Source organism: Staurois parvus, unplaced genomic scaffold (genome assembly GCF_062004578.1).
Source record: "Staurois parvus isolate SC_StPar_1 unplaced genomic scaffold, SC_StPar_1.0 ptg000439l, whole genome shotgun sequence".
NCBI classification, from domain to species: Eukaryota; Metazoa; Chordata; class Amphibia; order Anura; family Ranidae; genus Staurois; species Staurois parvus.
The window spans coordinates 6,210,395-6,234,414 of record NW_028318235.1 but is presented as its reverse complement, the minus strand read 5'-3'; the positions used below and the strand labels follow the sequence as shown (position 1 = coordinate 6,234,414).

General features: G+C 43.6%; 2 protein-coding genes across 2 annotated transcripts in view; one reads left to right on the top strand and one right to left on the bottom strand.

Moving 5' to 3' along the window:
• LOC149454062 (uncharacterized) overlaps positions 1 to 7,499 on the bottom strand; it is a 104,644-nt gene extending 97,145 nt beyond the window's left edge. Inside the window, 1 exon segment of the mRNA XM_089687850.1 lies at positions 7,425 to 7,499. Within this exon segment, the coding sequence (XP_089543976.1) occupies positions 7,425 to 7,499 (75 nt within the window).
• The window catches only part of LRRC25 (leucine rich repeat containing 25), a 50,945-nt gene that overhangs the window by 5,519 nt on the left and 21,406 nt on the right, over positions 1 to 24,020 (top strand). The gene's annotated exons all lie outside the window — the stretch shown is intronic.

Sequence of the window (24,020 nt, the reverse complement as noted above, 5' to 3'; positions counted from 1 at the left end):
GATGCCCATGATGCCAGTCGATATTGTCCAATCAGTTCATGCCATTTCTTTTGGTGGGTTGGACTAGTGTCCTGAAAATATCAAATCAGTCCAGTTCGGTAATATATTGAATCTATAGCAATCTTCTGCAAAAATTGCAACATTTTTCAAATGCAACTGGACTAACGAATATAGGAAATCAATGCCGAAGGTATGAAACAAATTCTGAAAATGACCCAGTTTAACATAACGAATATGATGAAACAAAATTCTTAAATGAACGAATTAAAGTGCTTAAAACTGATTCAAACCATTATGTTTTTTCTCTGGTTAAAATTGCAGATCCTTCTTTCTTGTGTTACTAGCACTTTGGGTGCCCTGTAAAACATCTAACTGATGATGTTTCACTTTACACCTGCATTCTCACCAATGAATAGCTTAGATCAACATCTGACAAGACACTGAACACCCCCCACAAAAGGCCCCTGCCACTACAATCGCTGGCACTGTGCCTGTACAACCTTCTGTCTACAACTTGTCATCTGACTCATTCCTGCACTGCTCACCCTTCCCTTGTATTGGCAGGGACAGAAGATTCTGCAGGGGACACAGAGGGAAGCATACAGAACTGCCCAGTGGGGTGGATCCGAGCCATTCTAAAATATGAGTGGGGGACTAGTAAATGTACAGTATGCCTCATATATACTGACCCTCCACTTACCTGAGTGAACACCAGTTCAGTAATGAGCACTACTGTCACGTACCTTGGTTGAAGGCGGATTTGACGAGAGAATTTCCCTTGCGGCTCTGGTCCGAGCACCCCTGAATGTGGTGACAGTGGTACAAGGCTCAAAGAAGCATGGGTGCCAATAGCTTGATAGCAAGTGACTGCCATGGTCAGAGATGTAGTCAAGGTCAGCCAGGATCAAACACAGTGAGACAGTAGCGTGGCCAGGAAGCAGGCAGGTACCAGGTTAGCAAGCAGAGCGAGGTCCAGTAGCAAGCAAAGGTCAGCACCAGGAGATCAGGCAGAGAACAGTCAGAGGTCAGCACCAGGAGATCAGGCAGAGAGTAGTCTAAGGCAAGCTGAGGTCAGAATCACAATTCACAGAGCAAGGTCAGGAGCAAGCCAGGTCAGCAACAGAAGATCAGTCAGTATAATCACAGGAAGCTGAAGAACATTCAGCAATTAGTACACAGCAGAGTCTCCTTTAACCTTTTCACGCCAGCCGCACGCAAATGTGCGGCCTCCCAGTGTCTGGGCCTAGACGCCGAGCGGCCACACATTTGCGAGCAATTAAGAAAAACATATGTGCTGAGAGTGAGCTCCCTGCGTGCTCACAGCACAGTTGTCCGGTACTCACGGAAATGTCCCGATCTCCTCTTTCGATTGGGACCTTTCCTGATCATGTGACCGCAATGATAGCGAATCACGGCAGTCACATAACCCTAAAACCCTGCCCTGCCTTCCGGCTTCTGAAACCCTTAAAGGGCCAGGAGGCACCAGCGCTAAGGGGTTAAATAGGCAACTTGGCGCCAATGCCTGAAGACATGCAAGCCGATGTGATATGGCCTACATATCACTGCACGCTGGATATTAGCCTGCGCTTGTCTGTATGTTGGTACATGTGCACGAGCATTAGCTGCACATGAATGAGCATTAACTGAAGAAGAATGAGCATTAGCTGCACTAGTTTCCTGATAACTGAAGAGATAGTAAACATGAATAGCAAGATTACCATCTGTTCAGTGTTAGAGAGGCCACAAATGAAACATCTTTTTTTTATTCAACCAGTAGGTTGAATGAAAAATGAAAAAAAAAATGTACTGATTCGCATTATCCACATCAAATCTCTCTTGCACTGCCATTGTGTTCATCCCCTTTGGCAGAATACAATGATCAGTGTTGCCAACGGTGGCCAGCGGCACTGATTGTTCAGGAAAAAAAAGGCTGTTTGTACACAAATTGATCAATAGATTTTCTTGTGTACAACCAGCTAGTCCATACGTGCATCAGCAGGTCCCTGCTGAACTGGCAGAATTTCGACCCATATATGGCCAGCTTTAGTGAGTTAAGGACTGCAGAAGATGAGGAGATTGAAGACTCTGGGGTTGATTTACGAAAACTTAAGAGTGCACAATTTGGTGCAGCTCTGCATGGTAGCCAATCAGCTTCTAACTTCAGCTTGTTTAATTAAGCTTTAATAAATACAACATGGAATACAACCAATTTTAGTAAAACAACCCTTAAGGTTCCTGAATCTCTTTCCAAATTTTAATGGTGAAATATCAGGAAATTTGTTCAGCCCCCTGATACTTCCCCAAAGTCCCTCTTATCAGTATTTATATAACACAAATAAATCAGCCAAACAAAAATTAAGTGCAGTGCTCACTAGTGTTGAAAATGTAATATATACTTAATAAACAAATAATCTCTTTAATAAAAAGCATACATCAGTGCCATCACATCACAATAATAAATGGAAATAATAAAAGTTCACTTCAAAATTATACAATACTGTCCCTTTAAAGTGTGACTCAAAAGTATGCAATGTGCTCTTCAGTGTTTATAGTCTTGATATGCTGCTGCAAATGAATTCCCTATTGAAAATATTGACACACACCACCACTCTGTGTTCCCTTCCTAATTTATAAATAGGATGGCTCTCACCTTAAATGGTGGGACCTGGTTACCATAGGTCCATACTGTGCCTTTGCCCTTTTAGGGAAAATATGTAATAGCAGCACCTCCTCTTCTCCATTCCACAGTAGGTCCTTTAACATCCCTTTCCTCTAAAGGATGGGTGCAATAACACCACTCCTTCTCCAATCCACAGGTAGGTACAGATATATACAGTTCCTTGAAAAAGTATTCATACCCCTTGAAATTTTCCATTTTGTCACAACCAAAAACGTAAATGTATTTTATTGGGATTTTATGTGGAAAAAAAATGTGAAAACCATTTATCATTTTCTTTCCACTTCATAATTACCGTATTTTTCGCTCTATAAGACGCACTTTTTTCCCCCCAAAAAAGGGGGGAAAATGTCAGTGCGTCTTATGGAGCGAATATAAAGCGGCCGGTCCGGTATTTCTGCCGCCACCATGTCAGAATACTGGGCCGGCCGCTCAGCTGTTCTCTCCTGCTCTGTTCTCTCCTCGCTCTCCTCGCTCTAGCGCTGCACAGTCTTCCCGCGCTGGATTCTGTGACAGCCGGGTGCCCACTGCGCATGTGCTGCGGTTTGTGAATGATCCGGTGTCTTCTGGGACACATGACAGGTCCCAGAAGGCGCCGGGCCATTCACAAAGCACAGCGCTTCTCGCGCATGCGCAGTGGGCACCCGGCTGTCACAGAAGCCGGCCCGGGAAGAAGAGGGAAGGACAACTCCACGGAAGTGGGAGCGGGTACCTGTCAAATTCAGGTACCCGCTCCCCCTCCCTCCCCAAAGGTCTGCAGTCTCTGGTCATCCCCTGCACTGTCTGCAGTCTCTGGTCATCCCCTGCACTGTCTGCAGTCTCTGGTCATCCCCTGCACTGTGTCCGCAGTCTCTGGTCATCTCCTGCACTGTGTCCGCAGTCTCTGGTCATCTCCTGCACTGTGTCCGCAGTCTCTGGTCATCTCCTGCACTGTGTCCGCAGTCTCTGGTCATTCCCTGCACTGTGTCCGCAGTCTCTGGTCATTCCCTGCACTGTGTCCGCAGTCTCTGGTCATCTCCTGCACTGTGTCCGCAGTCTCTGGTCATCTCCTGCACTGTGTCCGCAGTCTCTGGTCATCTCCTGCACTGTGTCCGCAGTCTCTGGTTATCTCCTGCACTGTGTCCGCAGTCTCTGGTCATCTCCTGTACTGTGTCCGCAGTCTCTGGTCATCTCCTGTACTGTGTCCGCAGTCTCTAGTCATCTCCTGCACTGTGTCCGCAGTCTCTGGTCATCTCCTGTACTATGTCCGCAGTCTCTGGTCATCTCCTGCACTGTGTCCGCAGTCTCTGGTCATCTCCTGTACTATGTCTGCAGTCTCTGGTCATCTCCTGCACTGTGTCCGCAGTCTCTGGTCATCCCCTGTACTATGTCCGCAGTCTCTGGTCATCCTCTGTACTGTGTCCGCAGTCTCTGGTCATCCTCTATACTGTGTCTGCAGTCTCTGGTCATCCTCTGTACTGTGTCCGCAGTCTCTGGTCATCTCCTGCACTGTGTCCGCAGTCTCTGGTCATCTCCTGCACTGTGTCCACAGTCTCTGGTCATCTCCTGCACTGTGTCCACAGTCTCTGGTCATCTCCTGCACTGTGTCCGCAGTCTCTGGTCATCTCCTGTACTGTGTCCGCAGTCTCTGGTCATCCCCTGTACTATGTCTGCAGTACATTGGTTCAGAATTTTTTTTTCTTGTTTTTCGCCTCTAAAACCTAGGTGCGTCTTATGGTCAGGTGCGTCTTATGGAGCGAAAAATACGGTATGTGCCACTTTGTGTTGGTCTATCACATAAAATCCCAATAAAATACATTTACGTTTTTGGTTGTAACATGACAAAATGTGGAGAATTTCAAGGGGTATGAATACTTTTTCAAGGCACTGTACTCCAAAGATAAAATGAAGACTAAAAAAAAAAAAAAAGAAATCCCCATTTACATGTGCAATGTGGTAATAGCAAGCATGTACTGTATCTGCAGTACATGAAAATGCTTGTTCCTGTTTATGTGCAGTGGTGCCATTTATTGTTAAAGTGGTTGTAAAGTCTGAAGGTTTTTTACCTTCATGCATTCTACACATAAAAGGTAAAAATGTTCTGTGTGCAGCATCCCCCCCAGCCCACCTAATACTTACCTGAGCCCCGTTGCGATCCAGCGATGTACAGTTGCAAGAAAAAGTATGTGAACCCCTTGGGATTACGTGGAGTTTTGCATGAATTGGGCATAAAATGTGCTCTGAACGTCATCTAAGTCACAACAATAAAAGAACACAGTCTGCTGAACATAATACTACACAAACAGTAGATGTTGCCATGGTTTAATTGCACATAACGTGTAAACATTCACAGTGCAGGGAGGAAAAAGTATGTGAACCTTTGGACTTAACAACTGGTTGACCCTCCTTTGGCAGCAATAACCTCAACCAAACGTTTCCTGTAGTTGCAGATCAGACCTGCACAACGATCTGGAGTAATTTTGGACCACTCCTCTTCACAAAACTGTTTCAGTGTAGCAAAATTTTTGGGATGTCTGGTGCGAATCGCTCTCTTAAGGTCATGCCACAGCATTTCAATCGGGTTGAGGTCAGGACTCTGACTGGGCCACTCCAGAAGGCGTATTCTGTGCTGTTGCAACCATTGTTTTGTTGAATTACTTGTATGCTTTGGGTCATTGTCCTGTTGCATCACCCATCCTCTGCGGAGCTTCAGTTGGCGGACAGATGGTCGTACGGTTTCCTGCAAAATGTCTTGATAAACTCTGGAATTCATTTTCCCATCAATAACAACAATCCGTCCAGGCCCTGAGGCAGCAAAGCAGCCCCAAACCATGATGCTCCCTCCGCCATGTTTTACAGTGGGGATGAGGTTTTGATGTTGGTGTGCTGTGCCTTTTTTTCTCCACACATAGTGTTGTGTGTTCTTGCCAAACAACTCAATCTTGGTTTCATCTGTCCACAGTAGTGCTGTGGAACATCCAGGTGCTCTTTTGCAAACTTCAAACGTGCTGCAATATTCTTTTTGGACAGCAATGGCTTCCTCCGTGGTGTTCTCCCATGTACTCCATTCTTGTTTAATGTTTTCCTTATTGTAGATGTGTCAACAAAAATGTTAACATGTGCCAGAGATTTCTGTAGGTCTTTAGCTGACACTCTGGGATTCTTCTTTACCTCATGCAGCATTCTACGCTGTGCTCTTGCAGTCATTTTTACAGGACGACCCCGCCTAGGGAGAGTAGCAACAGTGCTAAACTTTCTCCATTTGTAGACAGTCTGTCTTACTGTGGACACATGAACATCAAGGCTTTTGGAGATACTTTTGTAACCCTTTCCCGCTTCATGCAAGTCAACAATTCTTGATCGTAGGTCTTCTGAGAGTTCTTTTCTGCGAGGCATGGTTCACATCAAACAGTGCTTCTTGAAACCAGTAAACCCAAAACAGGTGTGTGTTTTTTAAGGGCAGGACAGCTGTCAGCAACACATCCAATATCATCACACTGATTGGAGTCAAGGTTGGCTCACTCCTGGCTCCAATTAGCTCTGGGAGAAGTCATTAAGCTAGGGCCTCACATACTTTTTCCTTCCTGCACTGTGAATGTTTACATGTTATGTGCAATTAAACCATGGCAACATCTAATGTTTGTGTAGTATTATGTTCAGCAGACTGTGTTCTTCTATTGTTGTGACTTAGATGACGTTCAGAGCACATTTTATGCCCAATTCATGCAAAACTCCACGTAATCCCAAGGGGTTCACATGATTTTATAAACAGCAGGCGGACGGCAAGTGGTTAACATGATTTCCTATGGGACATGTTCACATCTCCACGTTTTCACCTGGTGCGTTTTTTGGAAAGGGTCAGGGACTTTTTTTTAACACAAAAATTGCACTTTTGGTTTTATAGACTTCAATGGAAATGCTGCAGAAAAGCATGTAGTGTGTTTTTGCTGCGTTTTGCATTTTAAATCTGCCAAGAAAAATAAAAAAACAAACAAACTGCAAAATGCATAAAAAAAGGAGATGCAAAACGCAGTGCAGAAACGGCTAAAATGCAACCTGCATAGGTGTGACGCTGACAAGCAGCTACTGTATATATTGTTATAAGGAGGAATAGTCTGGGAAAGGTGGAGTAGGAGAAGCTGCAGTAGGTTAAATCTATCCTGAATTTCTGGGAGATCATTGCATGAGGAAATATATGGTAAATTACGGGTGACTTGGCCTGCATGTACATGGCTAAACTAAAGCTCCCTATTCTTGTGATAAAGCTTTGTGAAGGGAGCATAGCATGTTATGTTGTTTGCAATACAGCAGAACTTCCATCTCTGCGATGGTTATTTCTCAACGAGTTTGCAAACGTCCTGTGATGGAGGGAGTGGTTTCTGTTGACCACAACAACGATATGGAGATAATTTGCAAAGTGCAGTGAAGGTAAACTATATTTACTTTAAAACATCAAATCATGTGCAGGAAAAAAAAATCCTCAGCTTCTACTGCAGCTGATTGGATGGTTGAAGCAATCTTCATTTTATGTCTTTATGCATTTTAGAAAGCCACCCCCTAGATGTTACAGGCTTCCCCGCTTATTTATTTTCCTTCAAAACAATTTGAAAAGAAAATATGGATCCAGGTAAAGTTTTCTCTGACATTTATCGAATGTTGTGCTTTTGCTTAAAGAGGATCTTCACCCTAGGAAGAAAAGAATGAAAAGTATTTGTAGCTGCTGACTTCATAAATGGACACTTTCCTGTCTAGGAATCGTTGTCCTCACCTGGGCCAGTTCTTCACTGGTCTTCAGGTCCTCGGCACCTGCATATTTACTGTGGGAAGCTTCCTGCAGCTTCATTCGGCTTCCAACTGCACATGTGCAAGATTTATGATGTGAATGGTCCCTTCAGCTTTCTGGGACCGTGACATGTCCCAGAATGCTGCTGGTAAAGAGAGTGGAAGTGGAAGCGCTGGGTGCCCTTTATATCTGTTCTGGTGACAACTCAAGAGTTTGAGATTTTCTTTCATTTTCATTCTCGGTGATAACGGAAAACAGGACAAATAGAGAGTGAATCAGCCTAATGGGGGCATAGACAGCAAAAAACCTGACAGGTATTCCAATCCCTCTCCACTCTATCCAAAACTAAAAAAAAAAAAAAGTTTTGCCTTCAGTTATACTTTCATAATCATTTTGCTTGGTGAACAACATCTAATCCTTTATTAAATAAACCACATTGTCTTCAGGCTTTCAGCTTGTGTTTTCTATGTCACTAACGTTAAAATATATACAGAATGTAATTTCCCTTTAATTAGCAAATAAGCAAATTCAAGTTCAAAATGTCGTGTTGCAAAACGTTTTGGAAATTCCCATTTGGTGTTATAAGATGATGCATGTTTTAGAAAAGGCAAACTATCTCAGTTATTTTGTCATTTCAGCAAGTATGGGATATGTTGCAAAAAAAAGGAAAGAGCTAGCTTCCTTTTATTACTTCATAGATTTTTTTTTTTTTTTACAATGCAATTTGGTAAGAGGAAGACCGTTGTCTAAAACAGTTCCACTTTATTAAGAAAGACAGTATTATGTATTGTCTTTCTATCTGAAAGGCTATGAAAATAACTATGGTGTCTGCTTTTAGCATCTTTTTGTGATATTATTACTTAAATATATTCTTTATACTAATGCAATATCATTGTACCACCATATTATGAATGCGCTCTTGCTTATCATGACTTTAATTAAGATTCTCTGAATGCTGTATAATTACAATTCCAGATCTAAGGAATGTAATATTAATATGCTGCTTGTATAGTGACTGCATAAATATACAGATCAGTCTAAAACACTTGAGGATATCTGAAGGTCAGGGCCAATCAGAAGATGAAATACTTTCAACTATATGACTTTATAAAGGGTCACCATACACACTGCAGTCTGACCCCTCCCTCTTTATGTAATTAACAACAAGACCATCGTTTTGCCCCCTTCATGACCAGCCCAATTTTTGCTATTTAGCACTGAGCAACTTTAACCACTTTCTTACTGGGCACCTATACCTCCTTCCTACCCAGGCCAATTTTCAGCTTTCAGCACTGTCGCACTTTGAATGACAATTGCGCGGTTATGCAACACTGTACCCATATGAAATTTTTATCATTTTTTCATACAAATAGAGCTTTCTTTTGGTGGTATTTACTTGCCGCTGGGTGTTTTATTGTTTGCGCTATAAACAAAAAAAGAGCAAAACATTTGATAAAATAAGTTTTTCTTTGTTTCTGTTATGAAATTTTGCAAACAGGTAATTTTTCTCCTTCACTGATGTGCGTTGATGAGGCTGCACTGATAGGCAACACTGATAGGCAGCACTGATGTGCACTGATAGGCGGCACTGATGGTCACTGATAGGCGGCACTGATAGGCAGCACTGATGTGCACTGATAGGCAGCACTGATGGTCACTGATAGGCGGCACTGATAGGCAGCACTGATGGGTACTGATAGGCAGCACTGATAGGCAGCACTGATGGGTACTGATAGGCAGCACTGATGAGCTGATACTGATGAGGCAGCACTGATGCTGCACTTATATGCAACAATGATGGGCACTGATAGGCGGCACTGCTGGGCAGCACTGATGGGTAGCACTGACTGATGGCACTGACTGGCGGCACTTCTGGGCACTGATTGGCAGCACTGCTGGGCAGCACTGATGGGTAGGACTGACTGATGGAACTGACTGGTGGCACTGCTGGGCACTGACTGGCGGCACTGCTGGGCAGCCCTGATGGGTGGCACTGATGTGGGCACTGATGGGCACTGGTGGATAGGCAGCTCCCCTCTGAAGACGTGCATGTGCATGAAATGCAATAGGAGGACCAACATCACACCGTTGACGTCACGCCGCCGGAGCAACGTGGAGCTTCGGCAGCCATCTTTAAATATCAGACAGTTAGTCCTGTGTACCTGTGCTTTATCACTATCTACCTGCTTTTTACTATAACAATTTGATGCATTGATTTTAATCTTTATTGGAATACAATTCTTCATTTTAAATCATACTACACTATGGGTATGTCCCTATTTTAACTCCCTGGGGGAGTTTTAATTTTCAGACACCTTGCCATCTTTTATCCAGAGAGGGGATCTCTCATCCAGGGAGCAGCACCCGTTCAACCCCTTGAGGGGATCTCTGGCAGATGCGGATCACTTTTTAACAACCTTGGGATCCCTTTGATGACAACCCAGCCCTTAGAGGGAAGACATCCCCATTCCTGGCTTGCTTTGATGTCCTTTGGAGTTAATACAGGCGCATTTTATATGTGCGTCCGGTGAGTGCGCATTCTCTATATCATTTGCACAGTCACCGATCCCCAGGAAGCAAGCACCTTAAAGAGCACTTTAAACACCTTTTTGAACTGTTTATGAACTGGAATTACTACCATTGATTTGTCACTATAGGTTCATTATCATTTACTTATTTTTAGCGCTGCACTTATCTTATATGGCACTGATAGGCAGCACTGATGGGTACTGATAGGCAACACTGATGAGCTGGCACTGATGAGGCAGCACTAATGCTGCACTGATATGCAACAACGATGGGCACTGATAGGCGGCACTGCTGGGCAGCACTGATGGATAGCACTGACTGGCGGCACTGCTGGGCAGCACTGATTGGTAGGACTGACTGATGGCACTGACTGGCAGCACTGCTGGGCACTGACTGGTGGCACTGCTGGGCAGCCCTGATGGGTGGCACTGATGGGGGCACTGCTGGGCACCGGTGGGTGGCACTACTAGGCACTGATGGGCACAGGTGGATGGCAGCATGAGGAAAGTGCAGCTGATAACCAGCAACTGTATTTACTGGTAATCTGCTGTGTCATTGGACACAGCTGATCACCTGGTAAAAGGCCTCTGTGATTGGCCTGTTACCACATCACGTGATCAGCTGTGTCCGTAGGACACAGCGATCATGGAGATCGCCAGATGAGCAGGAGGGTGCGTTCTGGGAGGACGTCATATGACGCCCTCCCAGAACTGGACAACCGCGCTGTAACCGTCATTCGGCTATAGAACGGTTGGCAAGTGGTTAACTGGTAATTGCACAGTCAATTAAATTTATATAATTGTTTTCACACAAATAGAGCTTTCTTTTGGTGGTATTTGATCTCAACTGTTTTTCTTTTATTATATAAATGAAAAAAGACAAGAAATGTTGAAAAAAACTATATGTTTTACTTTCTGCTATAAAACATATCCAATAGAAAAATCTAAATGCTTCATGAATTTAGGCCAAAATTTGCTACATGTCTTTGGTAAAAAGAATCCCAATAAGTGAATATTGATTGGCTTGTGTGAAAGTTATAGCGCTTACAGACTATGGTATATATAGTGGAATATGTATTTATTTGCAGAGAATGCATTAAAGGTAAAAAACCTTCAGGCTTTAGAGCCACTTTAATTAAAATTTACCAAAACTATAAAATATGAGCACCTAAACTAAACTATCCAGTCATTTTTTTACTCAGTCAGACAGGCCCTTGCTCTATATAGCTGCTGGTAGATCTAAAGGATATTGTACAATAAGATTGTACCTTGTGTGGTGAGCTTTAGAAAGAAGGACAGCTGTTCCATATGAATGACAGGAAGAAAAGTAGAGCCCTTCATGGGTAAATTATGCCTTTCCAGTAGCCATGTGTGTGTGGCACATAATTATAATGCTGTTGCTAATGCTAGAAACTACTTACAAAGTTTCCAAAATGTTAATATTTTTTTTTTCCCCAAAAATACTTTTATTAGAAAAAGTAAGGTATAGCAGTGTACATACAAATACGGATCACAGTCCAAACAGACACAACATGTAGCATCCCGTTTCGCAGACCGCCCATGGGTTTACACAAGAGTACACATCGGGGTGAGAAATATCCTTATTGCAAATTATATAGCAAACCAGTAGATACAAAGAGTATATTAGATAAATCAAAATAGGTATATTGATTACTGACCTATGTACTTGTGAGCCCTTATGTTAAGGGAATGTGAAGTGTTGGGTAATGCTAGCACAGGATGATTTGTATGATATGATTTGTGCGTCCATTTCAGGAGCGTCCATTTCAGGAGTGTGTGAGCCATGTGAAATCAGTGACGCCTGTATGAGAGATTAAATGCTATATTTGTTGGGAATATATGAATAATGAAGGCAAATAAAAAGGTGTGAGATAAAGAGAACCAAAATTTTAAAGAAGTATTTAAACCTACACATGACATTCTCCTATTTTCTCTATTATGGGTAAATATACCATTGAAAGCATTGTGTAATATCTGTTTGATAACATTTGCCTGTTGATCAAGTATACACTTCCTGTGTTATTTCAAGCAGACGAATTAGCTCTGCAGATTTTAATGTTGGAGGTGAGATTTACAAGAGGGATTTGGTAGTTTACTAACAGTTGACTGGGCAGGGTTGACGCTATTCATTGCAATTTCAATCCAGAAAAAAGGGAACTGGGAAGCAAGTTCATTTTTGTCAAATTTATTTTAAATGGATAAAAAAAGAGACAAGTGAGTGGCATATCATCATGCAGGGGACATGGTTCCTGAGGGAATCCATCCCATTTTGTCAGCAGCACTGGATCTGTTGCTGCTGCTTTAATCCTTTCACTGCCAAGTCTCTGCCTGTCTCTTAAAATGCAACCCCTCCACATTTATGTGCCCTCCCCAGCACAAATCCCTTGGAACACTGATAGCCCCTGCAGCACTGATCTCCTGTGTCTCCCCTTCCTGAATGAAGATAGTGAGGGACAGGGGTGGACTGACCATTTGGAAACTCGGGCTCTGCCTGAGGGCCCGGGGTCAGTAGGGGGCCCCATTAGATGCCCCTGGTACCTTTTTCATAGGCTTTTTGGAGTTTGGGCAAAGACACAGGGGCCCCATGATCCCCTATTGCCCAGGGGCCCCATGAATTGTCAGTCCACCCCTGGTGAGGGATCAGTACCCATGGCCTCTGTGTTAATTCATCACTGAAGCATAGCATACAGTGTTTGCTTTGTAGAGAGGCTTCCATTAATTCATCTGCAGGGCAACTGAGGCTGCAGAGAAAGGGAACGAGGGCTTTATATCCTCAGTTCCTGTTACTGTCTCAAAAAAGAGACATCAAGGTTCCGTCTAGACCCCTGATGTTCCACTACAGAAACAAAAATAAAAGAAACATAGTAAGGCCTTGTTCACACAGAACTTAATACAGCTTAGGCCCATACAAGGCCATGTGTATCTGTACAGATGTTCCATGCATCCTTGTGCAGGCAGTCCCATTGATGTCAATTGGGACGCAGCAGCTACATGAAACAGCCACTGTTCCCAAAATGACATCTCTGTTAGTTCATGTCCCTGAACTCAAACTGTCTGCATTTGCACCTGAACAGATGCCCCATTGGGAGCAGTGGCTGTGTCCGTGCAGCCACTGTGTCCCAATTGACATGAATGGGGCTGCCTGCACAGGGATGCATGGAACACCTGTACATCCTCATTCTGGAAATACAGCCTCACACGGGCGTATGCTTGTGAATGAGGTCTTAGTGGAAATTTAGCTGGAATTTTGTAAGTTGTGTGTGCTAAAAATGATTTTAGAGTATTTTTAGTGAAAATAGTAATTCTATAAACATTTGTGCATCATTTGCAGGGCCTAAAAATTCAGTAGCATCTTTTTTTTTCTACAGCTCATGTGGTTTAAAAATACTATATGGTTTGGGGGTCTTTTACAAACTCTGAAAGCTGTGCGAAAAAGATAACCTTCAGATTTTTAGATTAAATTGCTTATTTATAGTTTTGCATCCCTTCGATTTTCACCATTTCACAAAGGCCCAATTTAAAATATACAAATACTTGGTATTTATTACCTCAATCCAATTTTAGCTTTTATAATTAGTAGGAATGTAGGTGGAATTTTGTAAGTTTTGCTGTGTTTGTGTCCGCTAATACTGATTTTAGTGTATTTTTAGCTGTGTAGAGTTGCGCAAATATTACAGGGCCTAAAATATCCTGACTCCTTCACTCTATATATGTTGTATGTTACATAGCCCTGACCAAAGTGTTCATTATCTCAATAGCTGATGGTTTTAATGAAGTTATAATTTAAGGTAAGCTCAGTCAGGCAAAATGATATCTTTTGGTGTGTAGAAAAGCATATGTAAATGTAATGTTTTCATTGTTTTAATTACTTTGGCCTGATGTTTATGTGTGTCTGTGAGACTGTCAGTTGTACAGTAATTAGGAATATTTTGTGGGTAAAAAGACTGGATCATATGTGTAGAGTGTATACAGAGACTAGGCTCAGGTTCTGATTAAAATCATTCCCGTTCAAGCCACTCGCACTGTTAGGCTCAGCCTGACCATGACCACCATTTGCCACTGCCCGTTACACACACTGTTGGACTTGTTTTCTGCTTTGTCCCAGCATTCCTCAAGTCTTTTTCATAATACTAGTTGTGCTCACATATTGTCACACAATTTTGACATTTTCATGGCGAGCTGCGAACACCACACTTTGTTTTTCTCTAGCAAAAGGGCCCAAGGTATGATCTTGTGCACAGGCCCATTGCTTTCATAAAACACCCCCAAATGTGTGCATGTATTTCAGGGATGCACTGCATATGTCTTCATTACTTTGCATTGAAACATGCTTTAAATATGGACCGCTCTCCTTTTTTATTTTTACTGTAAGGCATACAGTATCACTTTAACTAAATAAAGTATCAAATTCACTATGTAGTTTGGGTTTAGAGCTGTAGTTCTCGATTTCAGTTCTTGGTACACACTACAAATTTATTTAATAGGAGATGCAAATCTGCTAGAGCAAACTAATATTGGAAGTTTTCAGGACCTAGTTCCTTTTAAAAACATTTTGTGGTTAGTGGTTTCACTTGCAAATAAGATTTGGCTAAAAACTGTCTGCAGTGGCAGAGGAACTGATATGCTGCAAAATACAGAAGAACATAGAAAAGATAAATATTATCATTATTCTTTTTAGTCTTTATGATGTTTTTATGGTGTTTTGTAAGGGTAAAGCAAATCTTTTACTTTTACAGACAAAGGTGTACATTTATTAAGCGGAGATAATTTATCTCATTTCAGTTCTCAGGGAAAAATCTTCTCCTCTGTCCCCTTGTTTATGAAGCGATGAACATTTGTTCTCAAAAGGAGAAGAGAGGAGAAGTTTTTCCTCCTGAGAACAGCTGAGATCTATGTAGAAGGGGAAGGGGCTGCATGTGATCTTCTGAGATAATTGTGTGATTACAGATCACCTGAGTTTAAACAGTGAAACCAAAGTTAAAAAGACCATGCAATTACATGAAAATAATAAGCAATGACCATTGGTATTTTTTAACGCACATTTTGGCACATTCTTTAAATGTGTATTTTGGCTCCTTTTTATTGCGCATTTTAGCATTACTTGCGTTCATTTTGCTGCTTTTTAACATGCTGTTTTTCTATAACACGCATTTTGATGTGGGTTTTTTAAATGTGCATTTTGGTGCTATTCTAAACACACATTTAGGAGCTTTAACACACATTTTGGCACAGGTTATTTTAACATGCATTTTGGTGTGGTTTGTAACGCACATTTTGGCACTTTTTTAAAGTGCATTTTAATTTGGTTTTATGCATATTTTGTCAAACTGCACATCTGCTAGCCATGTTTGGGTGCCATTACAAATAATGGTACAACAAACATGACATGCATTTTGCATGCGTTTCCAGAACACACAGAAAAACTGAAGTAAAGAGCCAAAATACATGCTAAAAAAGCACCAAAATGAACATAAAAATGTCAACTCAACTCAACCAAAAAACGACAATACACTAAAACTAAACTGTATGTATGTGTGTGTATATGAAATATATATATATATACTGTACACTATGTATATAAAACCCATATATACATACATAAGCATACAGTATATAGTTATAATTTATATCACTGTTTAACCCCACTGGTGCTGATTAGAGATGAGCGAATTATTCAAGAATTCGGTTCGGCTGATTCGCCGAATTCGCCGAATAAATTCGCTTCGAGCCGAATATATTCGCTGCGAATTTAACTTATAAAAAGGGTGTTTCTAGGCTTCAGAGAGCCTTTATATTAGTGCAGAACACTGTACCTTTAATTTAAATGCCCTTGGAGTCTGCTGGGGAAGAGAAATAATACTGTCAGTCAGTATGACATGCAGATGAGTGCCGTCGATCTTAGAATCACCGCACACTTCACTCATTTGGGCAGTCACTGGGCCAAAACCAGAGTGTGGAGCCACAGTGTGGCGGTGGAGGCAGCAGCAATGGGAGGCCATACAGCACCCTATGACAAAATGGAACCCACCAGCAGTGTGAGGAGACCTGAAAGTGGCACATGGTAGAGTGTGGCGATGGAGACAGCAGCAATGGGAGGCCGTACAGGGACCCATGACACACTCTGGACCTGGCAGCAGCATGAGGAGGCGGTACAGGGGCCCATGACAGATTACGGGCCTGGCAGCAGCATGAGGAGGCGGTACAGGGGCCCATGGCAGAGTGGCGGAGCGTAAGCAGCTAAAATTGAAGGCCATACAGAGGCCTATGTTAAAAAGTCCCCCCAGCAGCAGCGTGGGGAGACGACTATCAAGAGTCCAATGGCAGAGTGGCGGAGCAGAAGCAGCTTCAATTGAAGGCCATACACAGGCCTAGGTTTAAAAGTCCCTCACAGTTAATTCCAATAACGAACTCTACTCCTCCGTGCAATCTACTTACGAGACCCTGGGCAGGTCTGGGTCCAATTTGTGGTAGAGACTGGTTTTGTTCAGCCATGCTTGAGCGAGTAATAACAGGTCTGTGCTGCCCTTTGGTGTCTGGCTTAATGCGCACAACACTGAACGTCCCAGCGTTTGTCAACGATTTGCCGTTAAGTGATGCAAACCCGCTGAACCACCTTCATGAGGAGCCGGTACAGGGGGCCATGAATCAGTATGGACCTGGCAGCAGCGTGAGCAGACGACAGAGGCACATGGCGCAGGGTGGCGGTGTAGGCAGCATTATTCTGAAGCCATACACAGGCCTAGGTTAAAAAGCGGAAGCCGTCAGCAGCGTGAGCAGACGACAGAGACACATGGCGCAGGGTAGCGGTGGATGCAGCAGTATTCGGAAGCCAAACACAGGCCTCGGTTAAAAAGCGGAAGCCGTCAGCAGCGTGAGCAGACGACAGAGGCACATGGCGCAGGGTGGCGGTGGAGGCAGCAGCAATGGAAGGCCATACAGCACCCTATCACAAAATGGAACCCACCAACAGTGTAAGGAGACCTGAAAGTGGCACATGGCAGAGTCTGGCGATGAAGTCAGCAGCAATGGGAGGCCGTACAGGGACCCATGACACACTCTGGACCTGGCAGCAGCAAGAGGAGGCGGTACAGGGGCCCATGGCAGAGTGGCAAAGCGTAAGCAGCTTAAATTGAAGGCCATACAGAGGCCTATGTTAAAAAGTCCCCCCAGCAGCAGTGTGGGGAGACGACTATCAAGAGTCCAATGGCAGAGTGGCGGAGCAGAAGCAGCTTCAATTGAAGGCCATACACAGGCCTAGGTTAAAAAGTCCCCCCAGCAGCAGCGTGGGGAGACGACTATCAAGAGTCCAATGGCAGAGTGGCGGAGCGGAAGCAGCTTCAATTGAAGGCCATACACAGGCCTAGGTTAAAAAGTCCCCCCAGCAGCAGTGTGGGGAGACGACTATCAAGAGTACAATGGCTGAGTGGCGATCCGGGAAGTCAGCGTTGTGATTGCAGATGCAATGCAGAAATTCTACGAAGTAATGCCGTGGGTGCGAAGAAGATCATATACCTTCGTACTTCCATCCATAAGACGGAACAACCTGCGAACCGGGAGCTTTATTGCCCTGACCCGCTGAGCAGCTTCTGGGATACCCAAGAGGGCCATGGCAGAGTGGCGGAGCGTAAGCAGCTTCAATTAAAGGCCATACAGAGGCCTATGTTAAAAAGTTCCCCCAGCAGCAGTGTGGGGAGACGACTATCAAGAGTCCAATGGCAGAGTGGCGGAGCGGAAGCAGCTTCAATTGAAGGCCATACACAGGCCTAGGTTAAAAAGTCCCCCCAGCAGCAGTGTGGGGAGACGACTATCAAGAGTCCAATGGCTGAGTGGCGATCCGGGAAGTCAGCGTTGTGATTGCAGATGCAATGCAGAGATTCTATGAGGTGATGCCGTGGGTGCGAAGAAGATCATATACCGTCGTACTTCCATCCATAAGACGGAACAACCTGCGAACCGGGAGCTTTATTGCCCTGACCTGCTGAGCAGCTTCTGGGATACCCAAGAGTTTGGCTTCTGTGGGGAATATGGTTGAAAACTGAAACTTAAAGGCATGTTGACGGAAGGGCACCAGTGTCAGTGCTCCGGAGGGAATATAGCTTCAAAGCTGACACTTAAAGGTATATCGACGGTCAGAGACCACAGGAAGTGGAGCTTGCGTCTTAAATCGACTGAATGTGGCAGACGTGAAACGTCTACGGGCCGTATATGAAACGGGTTGTTCCTCTTTCTGGAATAAGTGTTGGAAATGGCCACTCTTTTTGGTGTGGCGTTTTGTCTATTTAATTCCGATAACGGACTCTACTCCTCCGTGCAATCTAGTTACGAGACCCTGGGCAGGTCTGGGTCCAATTTGTGGTAGAGACTGGTTTTGTTCAGCCATGCTTGAGCGAGTAATAACAGGTCTGTGCTGCCCTTTGGTGTCTGGCTTAATGCGCACAACACTGAACGTCCCAGCATTTGTCAACGATTTGCCGTTAAGTGATGCAAACCCGCTGAACCACGTTCATGAGGAGCCGGTACAGGGGGCCATGAATCAGTATGGACCTGGCAGCAGTGTGAGGAGACCCGAAAGTGGCACATGGCGCAGGGTGGCGGTGGAGGCAGCAGTATTCGGAAGACATACACAGGACTAGTTTAAAAAGCGGAAGCCTTCAGCAGCGTGAGCAGATGACAGAGGCACATGGCGCAGGGTGGCGGTGGAGGCAGCAGTATTCGGAAGCCATACACAGGCCTAGGTTAAAAAGCGGAAGCCGTCAGCAGCGTGAGCAGACGACAGAGGCACATGGCGCAGGGTGGCGGTGGAGGCAGCAGTATTCGGAAGCCATACACAGGCCTAGGTTTAAAACTGGAACCCAGCAGCGTGAGCAGACGACAAATACGCACATGGCAGAGGATGGATCTGGCAGCAGTATGAGAAGGCGGTACAGGGGCCCGTGGCACAGTGTGGTGATGGGGGCTACAGCAACTGGATGCCAGAAAGTGGCCGATAGGGCTATATACTGCATGGAATTATAAAGTTGTAAAGACAGCGGCCTATAAGGCTATACACACTATAACAATCATGACTTGATTGACCATTGGTCTATAAGGCTATACACAGCATGAATATCATGACTTATTCTGAGAGTGGTTTGGAAGGCTATATACAAAAAGTAATTCATGAGCTGTCCGGACAGCGGACAATAAGTACATATATACAAATCAATTCATCAGCTGTCCAGCCAGCGGCCTCAAAGGCGACACATATAGAAAGCAATTCATGAGCTGTTCAGACAGCGGCCTCTAAGGCGACAGATATACAAAGCAATTCCCGAGGTGCAGCTTGCCGTTGGCTGTAAACTGTACGTTTATGTCACTGGAATGCACTAATCACCCAAAAAATATTACCGCCAGCCGGCGTGTAAATGGATTTAACTCTTTGAACGTACAATAGTGGTTGTGAAGCAGAAAGTCAGTTTATTGTACACAATCGGTCAATTGCAGCTTGCCGTTGGCTGGAAACTGTACGTTTCTGTCACTGGAATGCACTAATCACCCAAAAAATATTACCGCCAGCTGGCGTGTAAATGGATTTAACTCTTTGAACGTACAATAGTGGTTGTGAAGCAGAAAGTCAGTTTATTTAGCACAATCGGTCAATTGCAGCTTGCCGTTGGCTGGAAACTGTACGTTTATGTCACTGGAATGCACTAATCACCCAAAAAATATTACCGCCAGCCGGCGTGTAAATGGATTTAACTCTTTGAACGTACAATAGTGGTTGTGAAGCAGAAAGTCAGTTTATTTAGCACAATCGGTCAATTGCAGCTTGCCGTTAGCTGGAAACTGTACGTTTATGTCACTGGAATGCACTAATCACCCAAAAAATATTACCGCCACCCGGCGTGTAAATGGATCTAACTCTTTGAACATACAATAGTGGTTGTGAAGCAGAAAGTCAGTTTATTGTACACAATCGGTCAATTGCAGCTTGCCGTTGGCTGGAAACTGTACGTTTCTGTCACTGGAATGCACTAATCACCCAAAAAATATTACCGCCACCCGGCGTGTAAATGGATCTAACTCTTTGAACGTACAATAGTGGTTGTGAAGCAGAAAGTCAGTTTATTTAGCACAATCGGTCAATTGCAGCTTGCCGTTGGCTGGAAACTGTACGTTTGTGTCACTGGAATGCACTAATCACCCAAAAAATATTACCGCCAGCCTGCGTGTAAATGGATTTAACTCTTTGAACGTACATTAGTGGTTGTGAAGCAGAAAGTCAGTTTATTTTGCACAATCGGCAAACTGCAGCACCAACTGTGCACGACAGCCACCAAAAAAAAAAAGGGTGTATGTCACTTTAAATTTTCGATTCTTTGATAGCTGTGGCCCTAAGTAACGATTCTGTGTCCCTGAGTAACGATTCTGTGTCCCTGAGTAACGATTCTGTGTCCCTGAGTAACGATTCTGTGGCCCTAAAGTCTCTGTGGCCCTAACTCTGTCCCTTAATACACACAGGTCTGTCTCTCTTGAATGACCGGAGGCTAATGGAGAATTCTAAGATGGCCACGATTTATAGCTCCACCATTACACAGTGCTGGCTGGCTGCTGATTGGCTAATGCGATCACATGTCATGAATGCATTATGGGTCAGCGCGCCTTGTCTGCGCGCCTTCCCAGAGATCCCCGCCCCATCTTCTCTGTCCATTTTCTCCGTCGCCACACATGTCGCCGCCATTTTTGGGAAAATTCGATTCGTGCATCCGAAGTTTGCTAATCTTCGGATTCGTCGCGAATAGAATTTTTCCAAATCTTCGGAACGAATTCCACTTCGTCATGTTCGATTCGCTCATCTCTAGTGCTGATATTAAGAAGAAAGAAGCCTTCTTCCTCACATCACAGCATGTTTCTCACCAAGATTCTCTAGCTCTGGGCTGGAGAATCTGGGCTGGAGATATTTTAAAGAAATGCCCAGTTTAGATCTCACCATCATAAACTGGCCATCTCTGTAAAAGTGAATGACAGAAGGGTGTGTCCTTTGATGAGAAGTGAAGGAAATGTCCTCGGCTTTTCACCACAGCTTCATAAACTGGCACACCTGAGAGATCAGACGTGATCTTCAGGATCTCGGCTTTTCTCTCTTTCTTAAACGGACACCATAATTCACTAAAATCAATCCTGAACTGTAGTTAATATAAACCTCTCTCTCTCTCCTTCTCTCTCTCTCTCTCTTCCCTCTTTCTCTCTCCCCCTCTCTCTCTCATAAATATTCTAACAAAAAAGTAATCATTATAGTAAATTTAATGATCACTTCAGAGTGTTCGGAATTGTAAATCTTAAATTAAAATAACAAACAAAAGTTGATGATTTTACTCAACTTTTGCCTAATAGAATTAACTAGCTCCACCACCAGTTTACAATGGTATTTAATAATAAAACTAACATCTATTGTACAGGTAAGCGATACAGCTGTTTAGCCAATTGACTTTACCTTTGTCCATTCACAGAGCGGTGTGTATTACACTGCACCCTGTAAATGGATAAGGAGGAAAGGGGGTAGTATTACTCCTTATTAAAAACTTAAAGCAGAACTCCGGGCAAAAACATCTTTATATAGTTGTATTGCCGCTTTCCTATGCTCCTAGAATAAGTAGTCAGTCTTCTGGTTGACTCTGTAGTTTCTGAAAAACAGCATGTGCATTTTTTAAATCATGGGGTTAATCCCCTGTGTCCTCCTGTTTGGAAGACCAGTGGCAGCTATGTCTTGCATTCCCTCAGCCACCAGTTTTGGCACTTCCCTCCTGTAGTTCTCATGTCAGCAAGCAGTGATGCAATTCCTGCTGGCTGTAGTTGGCAGACCAGTCTGAGACTCCCAGTCTGAACTGCCTAACAGCTGTCAGCCATCCTGGAGCCACAAGCATTTAACTCCATACATGCCTGACAACAACACAGGCAGGCTGGGGTAAAGGATTTCACTGGGGATTCAGAGGGCACTGTGACAGCCCAGTAAGGAGACAGACATCAGTCATCACTATTAACTGTGCTGATCCCTGGACACAGAGGGAGAGATAAGAGATTTTATGGCCACTATGTATAAGCAGAGGAAGAGTGGAGTGTTTCCGGGTGTCAGATCACTCCCAAAAAGGTAATATACTTGTGCCACGTTCTAATTATACCAGTCAAAAATGGAGGGAAAGAAAAAAAGGGGGAAACATTGCAAATGGACTTTAAAGGCACAGAAACTCCAAGCACATATTCATGTGTACTTTATTATGACAATTAGTTATGAAAAAAACACCTTGCAGTTTAAAAGAGATCATTATATATGGTGTGGGATATTGTCTGTGGGGACATTATATAATGATCTCTTTTAAACTGCAAGATGTTTTTTCATGACTCATTGTCATAATAAAGTACAAATGATTTTACTAATATGTGTTTGGAATTTCTGTGCCTTTTAAAGTCCATTTGCAATTTTTCCTCCTTTTTTTCTTTCCCTCCATTTTTAACCCCATAGCTGTTGGGGAGGGGGCTGAGCCTGTGGCTAACAGTTAACCCCTCATCTACCAGACATCTTTACATTTTACTACTAAAAGAACCCACTCATTAACTTAACTATTTGGTAATTAAGGGGTTAACTCGGCTTCCTTTCTGACAGCAATAGGGTGATGGAACATGTGTGCAGAGGGGGTACAGGGATGGAACTCATGTGCAGAGAGGGTATAGGGATTGAACATGTATCCAAATTAGCCAACTACACCAAAAATGGCAACTGCCTAACCTATAACCAGCCTTAGCAGTAAGGGACACACTGGATGCCTTTGCTGTCATTTTGGTAGAGCTGGGTGTCACGGATCGCAAGATCGCCGCCACCAACATGCGACAATCTCACGATCGCAACGTCCAATATGTCATGATCGCGGCGTCAGACCCCAGACCTTCTCACCGAACTCGTGACCGAAGGACTGGCCGATCTTAAACCGCGATGTGACGTGCGTAACAATACCACGCCCAGCCGCACCCTGCACAAAGATTTTCCAGCTAATGGACCACAATCTATGCACCTGCGACCTGAGCGATTGTTACTGGGTCAGGTTAATTACGCAATTAACCCCTTCACACTGCCACCACCTCCTTTTTGATTAGAGAAAGAGCAAACTCGCAATATCGCTTTAACACTATAATAATTGAAATAATCGTCCGCATAACCCGGTCATTGACACAGGCCGGTTATACCAAGAGTTAAACAAACAGTAGCGTCTCTTTAAAGGCAGGGATTCGTAAATTGCAATTAAGAGTTATAGAAACAGTTCAACACTTTCAGAAAGAGAGATTTATTACTAAAAGGGTCAAACCGGTGCAATAAAAATATTTACAGAGAAGATGTAACTAAGATATATATATATAGGAAACAGCATAGCACAGCAAAGAGATAACAGAGAGAAGTTAAAGGGTTAAGTTACTTGCCGGTAAGTCTTTGATGTAAGCAGATCTAAGTTTTTTAGAGCAGAATGGTGCTTTGATCTCCCGCTGTTATGATGGAAAAATGGTAGATGTCTTCAATTCTACCTTCCCTAGGCTTGACAGCCAGTTTTAAAGTTTCCCAGCAGGGGGTGGTTCTGAAGTAATAAACCAATCCCTTGTGCAGGGAGGGAGGTCGTCAGGCGGGACCCTAAACTGGGGCTAACATCTTTCATAATTCATATTCTGTTCCATAACGTTCCAGCTGCACAAGCGACAGTCTACCCATGGGTATTTTATTATGCAGATAAGCCTGAGGATTATTTAGATATGAATTATGAAATTATATGTGGCACGGTTCGTGAATTTTTTGTTCCGGCTTCCCTGATGGCCTGAGATAAATGAGTGACCCATCAAACTGTTCGTCTGCTCATTGGCCATCTGATGAGGGGTCCGGTTTTTATGTAGGTCTCTCATATTCCAAGATATGAGACATAGGGGAAAAATTGATTTGAGAAGTGTTCATCTAATTCTGTCACCTATGCTGCGCTAGGTTCATCAGGTCAGCATTTCTTTCAACTTCTGGGAA